Source organism: Echinops telfairi, unplaced genomic scaffold (assembly GCF_000313985.2).
Source record: "Echinops telfairi isolate 266 unplaced genomic scaffold, ASM31398v2 ScPeMD7_655;HRSCAF=1070, whole genome shotgun sequence".
Classification (NCBI taxonomy): Eukaryota; Metazoa; Chordata; class Mammalia; order Afrosoricida; family Tenrecidae; genus Echinops; species Echinops telfairi.
Window position 1 is genome coordinate 17957357 of NW_022104553.1, and position 5795 is coordinate 17963151.

General features: G+C 55.2%; 1 protein-coding gene across 1 annotated transcript in view; it reads left to right on the forward strand.

The window, feature by feature from the left end:
• TMC4 (transmembrane channel like 4) overlaps positions 1–5795 on the forward strand; it is a 12753-nt gene that overhangs the window by 806 nt on the left and 6152 nt on the right. Inside the window, exons 2-5 of the mRNA XM_004715682.2 lie at positions 40–253; positions 1805–1947; positions 2526–2758; positions 2888–3009. Coding sequence (XP_004715739.1) covers positions 40–253; positions 1805–1947; positions 2526–2758; positions 2888–3009 — 712 coding nt within the window. The remainder of the gene's footprint in view (positions 1–39; positions 254–1804; positions 1948–2525; positions 2759–2887; positions 3010–5795) is intronic.

Consider the following 5795-nt stretch of genomic DNA (forward strand, 5'->3'; position numbering starts at 1 on the left):
AGGACTCCCTGGTCTGAGGGAGGAGGCCTCCTTCCCCAGGCCCGTCCCTGTTCTCGGTGCTGAATGAGCTCCCCAGCGCGGCCACTGTCCGATTCCGAGGCCCTGGGGTGCTGCCTTGGGGGGCCCTGGAGGAGCAGGACGAGGATGATAAAAGGCAGACCCAGGCCTTCATGGAAGCTGACCACATGGACCTGCAGGATCCCCGGCCCTCTCGGGAGTTGCCATGGCCCATGCAGGCCCGGCGGGCCCACAGGTGAGACCCACCTGCTGCCCTGACCCTCCAAGCAGCTGTTTGTCGCACAGATGGCTTCTTACTTCTCTCTAAGAGGGAGAATCGTGATTAACATCAGCCCAAGGCTGGTGGGTCCTGTAAGGTGCAGGTCAACATGCCCACCCCCTCCCCACCCTTGACCAATCCTGACACCACACATCCCTCCCATGACAGGCTTTATTTGCTCTATTCAGATTCAATAATTCGTTACAGCAGCCACGGAGAACTCACAGACCATACTCATGGTTGTGGGGTTATTCAGGGAAGTAACCAGTTGCAATTCAGGTTCAGGAATGCTCAGGATACAGTTCTTCACTCAGGATAGCCTTCTCAGCTGACCATGTTTGTCTCTGGCCGTTGGCAACGCATCCCAGCCTCTGTCCTCCTCAAAACTATTTTAGCTCCACCAATAGGTGCCCAGAGGCAATCACTCTGCCAGCAAGCCTCTTGCCCAAAGGCACTCAGCTTTCTCAGTCCATGGGCTTAACCACTGCACTTCCAGGATTCCGTAGGGAATCCAACGAAAACCAAACTCACCGCCACCTTGTAGGACAGGGTCGAACTGCCCCTGTGGGGTTCTGAGGCTGTACATCCTCATGAGAACAGAAAGCCTCATTTTCTCCCTCAGAACAACTCCTGGGCTCAAACTGCTGACCTTGTGGTTAGCAGCCCGACTCGGGAGGTTGTTTCTGGAGTCCCTGTGATGACACTCTAGCACAGTTCACTCCCTCCTGCTGTTGGTGGAGGCTGGTTTTGCATTCTTTCCAGTGTGGAGCTGCTACACAATCCCCAAGAGTCCTGGTGGTGTAATGGATTAAGAGTTAGACTAATAACTGAAAGGTCAGCAGTTCGAAACCACCAGCCGGTCCTAGGGAGAAAGATGAGGCTATCTACTCCTGTAGAGGTACAGCCCCTGAAACACACACAGGTCTACCTTTTCCCATTGGTCGCTAGGAATCAGAATCAACTCGATGGTAGTAAATTTGGTTCTGTGTTTGAGTGACACACTGGGTTACATGTTGATCTGCTAACTACAAGGTCAGTGGTTCAAAACCAGCAGCTGCTCAGCTGGAGACAGATGAGGCCACCTGTTCTCATAAAGATGTACAGCCCTGGAAACCAAGTTGACATTGCTAAAAGAGTTCTGGTGGCTGATGGGTTATGCGTTGGGCAGCTAATTACAAGATCAGCGGTTCAAAACCACCAGCCACTCCATGGGGAGAAAGATGAGGCTTCTGCCCCCATCCAGATTCACTGGCTCCAAAACCCACAAGGACAGTTCTACCCTGCTCTATAGGGTCGCCATGAGTCGGAATCCACTCCGTGGCAGTGGGTGAAACACTTTCTAGGACCCCCTCGGTGGTCGAACTGCTTTACCTTCTCAAGCTGCTAAGAGGAAAGTTGGCAACTGCAGCCCACCAAGCGGAGTCACTGAAGAAAGGCCTGGTGGCCTGATAGCCTCAGGTCCAGTTCCAGTGAATTTCGCAGGCGCCCGCAAGCTCTGCATCATCTCTGATTCCATTTCCCTTCCAGGAAGAGCCTGGCTCAGAACCAAATGGCCCGAGGCGCGGGGTCCAGAGCGGACTGGGCCCGGAAGCTGCGCAGGTGCAGACAGAAGATTCGAGAAAGTTGGCGGAGCCTGCGGCCGTGGGCGTGGACGCTGAATAAGATAGGGGGTGCGTTTGAGCTTACTTGAAATATAGAGGACAGGGTCTGGGAGCAAAAGGTGCAGGGTGAGGAAGAAGAGGTGGGGCTTGGCAGCCCACAGGGAGGAGCACAGAGAAGAGGCGGGGCTTGGCAGCCTGCGGAGGGAAGGGACAAGGAAGAGGGGAGAGCCTGGCCGCCCACAGGGAGGAGGGACAGAGATAAGGAGGGGGTAGTGCCTGAGCCAGGGGCAAGGCAGGGCCAGTAAGGAGGAGCAGGAGGAGGAGCAGAGAGAAAGGGCTGGGTTTGGCAGCCCACAGGAAGGAGGCACAGAGAGGGGGCGGGACCTTATCACCTGCAGAGGAGAGGAGGGACCTGGCAGCCCCCAGGGAGGTGCGGGCAGAAGAGGCGGAGCCTGGGACTGGCCCGGAAGAGAGACAGGGAGAAGGGGCAGGGCCAAGAGAAGGAGCTGGGAGGGGGCGGGGCCTGGCAGCCTGCAGAGAGGAGGGGCAGGGAGAAGAGGCGGGGCCTGGCAGCCAGCAAGGAGGAGGGGCGGGGCCGAAGCCTGAGCAGGAGCCCAAGGTCTGTCTGTCTCTGCTGCCCTCTTCAGGCCAGTTCGGAGCCGGCACCGAGTCTTACTTCTCCCTGCTGCGCTTTCTGCTGCTGCTCAACGTGCTGGCCGCTGTGCTGACGGCCTGCATGACGCTGCTGCCCACCTGGCTGGAAGGGGCTCCCCCGGGGCCCCCCAGCCTTGGCGTCTCCTCACACTGTGGCCCCTACAACCCGAACCCCCAGGGCCTGCTCTCCTTCTCCAGCCAGATCTTCAACTTGCTCTCGGGAGAGGTGCTCGACAGGGGAGCTTGGGGGGAGCCTGGGAGAGCCCAGCGCGGAGGTCAGGTGCCTGGGTGAGCCTCCTGATCCCGCCTCCAGTCCCCAGTCCTGACCCCGGCCCCTGTCTCCTTCCCTCCCCAGGGATACCTAGAGTGGTCTCCTCTCTTTTATGGATTCTACCCGCCCCGCCCGCGCCTGGCCATCACCTACCTGTGTTCAGTCTTTGTCACCGGCCTCCTCTGCCTCCTGCTCATTCTGCACCGGTCAGTGACAACCCCCACCTGCAGCTCTGAGTGGAAGGGAGAGGGAGGCTGACACCTCTGACTCTCCGACTGTGGCCTTTCCCTCTCTGCTTGAGTCCAATTCGATTTTAAAACCTTTATGCACTGGGGGCTAGGGATGGGGCCTTGGGCTGCTCGGTTCAAACCCATCCTGGTGGTACCACGGAAGAAAGCCCTGGCGATCTGCCTCTGTAATGATTACAGCCAAGATCATGGTTTCACCGTGTAATCCTTGAATATTTAGGGGTACCATGAGTCACAATCAACTGGACAGTGACTGGTTGGGGGCTAGGGATGCCAGCCCTCTTGTCACTTTAGAGCGAGGTGGTCGACAACCAAACAACCAAATGAACCCTTCCTTTTGTGATCCTGGTGACATAGGGTGCCCACCTATGTTTTCCACCTCTGAGGTCTAGCGGGAAGCTGCTACCCCACTTTACATACACGCGGTCATCTGGTGGGGACCCATATAGCGACATGACTCTGAAGAAGCCTGCTTCATCCCGCCAACAACAGCGACCCCTTGGGACATATGTGTCCCACTAATTGAATCGCAATGCCTAGTACCTCAAATATCACTGTGAAATGCTTACTAAAAAGAGGAAAAAATCAAATAAGCTCATTCATGTATAAACGGAAAAAAATAAAGAGAGAGAGAAAAAAATCTGTAAAAAGTCCAGGCAGCAAATGCTTTCAGCTTTGTGGCTCAACTACTCAGAGGGTTCATTGTTGGGCTGCTAAGCGAAAGGTCAGCACTTTGGACCCACCAGCCGCTCCACAGCACAGAGATGAGGCTGGCAGTTCCTGTAAATTTTTACAGCCTTAGAAACGTCCCAGGGCAGTTCTAATCGGTCCTCTAGGCTCCCTCTGAGTTAGAAGTGACCCGACTTGATGGCAATCGATCGGGGCTGCTTGTTCGTGGTTTGTTTGGCCTCAGCTCTGGAACTGCAGCACAAAGACAATCGTAGGCCAGGAGTAAGCCAATCCGAGTAGTTCTGGCCCCATTACACTTTCATTTACAGAAGCAGCCATCGGGCTGGATTTGGCCCGTGGCCTCTGGTTTGCAAACTCCCATGAGAACGAATCGATGGGTTGACCAGGGAAGGTCTCTCTGAAGAGGGGACGTGGATGCGGACAGAGAGCTGAGAGAGATGCGGAAGAGTGGCCGGGCAAACAGGCAAGCCGTCAGCGTCCTGGCAAAGAAGAAACACCTGCAATCTCTGAGGTAGAAAGGAGAGAGGCCGGTGTGAGGAGGAGGGACAGGAACTGAGCTCAGACGAGGCGTGGGGCCACTTCAGGCAAGCTCTGTGCTAGAAAGGAGCCTAGACTTTTCAAGGCACGGAGACGCTGTGGGGTGACAAGTTTTAGGCAGGAGCTCACCGCATTGCATTTTAAGAAGGCCCCACTGACAGAGTGGATTCTGAGCGAGCAAGGGTGACGGTGAGGAGATGGCAACTAGGAAACCACATGGGATGTCTGTGGAAGCTGTCCAGCCAAGAGATGGGCCAGGCGGTGGGGTCTCTTCCCAATTCTCTGCTTCTGTCCCTTTCTCTGGCCCTCTCTTGCGCCAGCCAGTGCAACCCCCGTTTTCATAAGCTCTCATGTATCTGCGTTTTCTTTCTGGGTCACTCCCGGCCCCCCTGGCTTTTGTCAACTTCTCTCTCTGGGTCCCTGTCTCCTTCTCTTTCCCAATCTCTGTCTCTGTGTCTCTAGTTCTCCATCCTCTTTCCTGAAGGCCCCTCTCCTCCCTCTCTGTCTCTGGGTTCCTGTCCTCCTTCTCTCTGGAGCCCTGTCCTCTCTCTGGGTCTCTGTCCCCTGTCTCTCTGAGTTTCTGTCTCCTCTCTCTGGGTCTCTGTCCCCTCTCTCTAGGTCTCTGTACTTCGCCCTCTCTCTAGATCTCTGTCCCCCTCTCTCAGGGTCTCTGCCCTCACCCCTCTGGGTCTCTGTCCTCCTCTCCCTCTCATCTCTGCCCCCCTTCTCTCTGGAGCGCTGTCTCTATCTTCCAGGTTTCTGCCTCTCTGATTTGGGGGTGTCTGACCCCCTTTGGATCTGCCTCAGACTCTCTCTTTCTCAGTCTCTAGCTTGAAGCCGCTCCTTTAACCCATCCTGTGGGGTGCCAGCCCCCACATTCAAATAGGTCTGAGGGGCGGCTGTGTCATTCAGGGGTAAAATTAAAGAGACACCAGACAAGATAAAGCATGCAAGTGCTCACTTCCAGGGCCACTGTGACTTCAGGACTATACACTTTGGGGGCACGTAAGCCCTCTAATTACAGGTAACCACAAATGTAACCAAGTGGGATGTGCCCTAACCCTAAAGGTCCCTGAGTCTATCGGATGAGTAACAACACCAGTGTCCCGGTAAGTGGAGAGTGGCTGTCTTCAGAGCCTAGAGAGCAATAGCAATGTATCTGCTCCTATAGTTAAAGCTGCCGGCCAGATAGCAATCAGCCATGTCTTTGTCAGGGGTCACTTTAAGGCAGCACTATGATGGGAGGATATAGTGGAGAGTAATATTAATTATGAGAATGTGATTGGGACTCACCTCCAACTCACAAGGGTGAAGGTCTCCCTCCACCCTAGAAACCCAGCCTGCCAGGCTCCTTAATGTATGAGACTACAGAGTTCAGCCGTATACACTCTTCCCGTTGTGTGCTTCCTCAATCGTCCACTAGGTGTGCAAATGTCAAAGGTCTTGTTCGGTGCCATTCAGTGGAACCTGACTCCCAGCAAACCCCACGTGAAGGAGTACACTGAACCCTCGTTTAT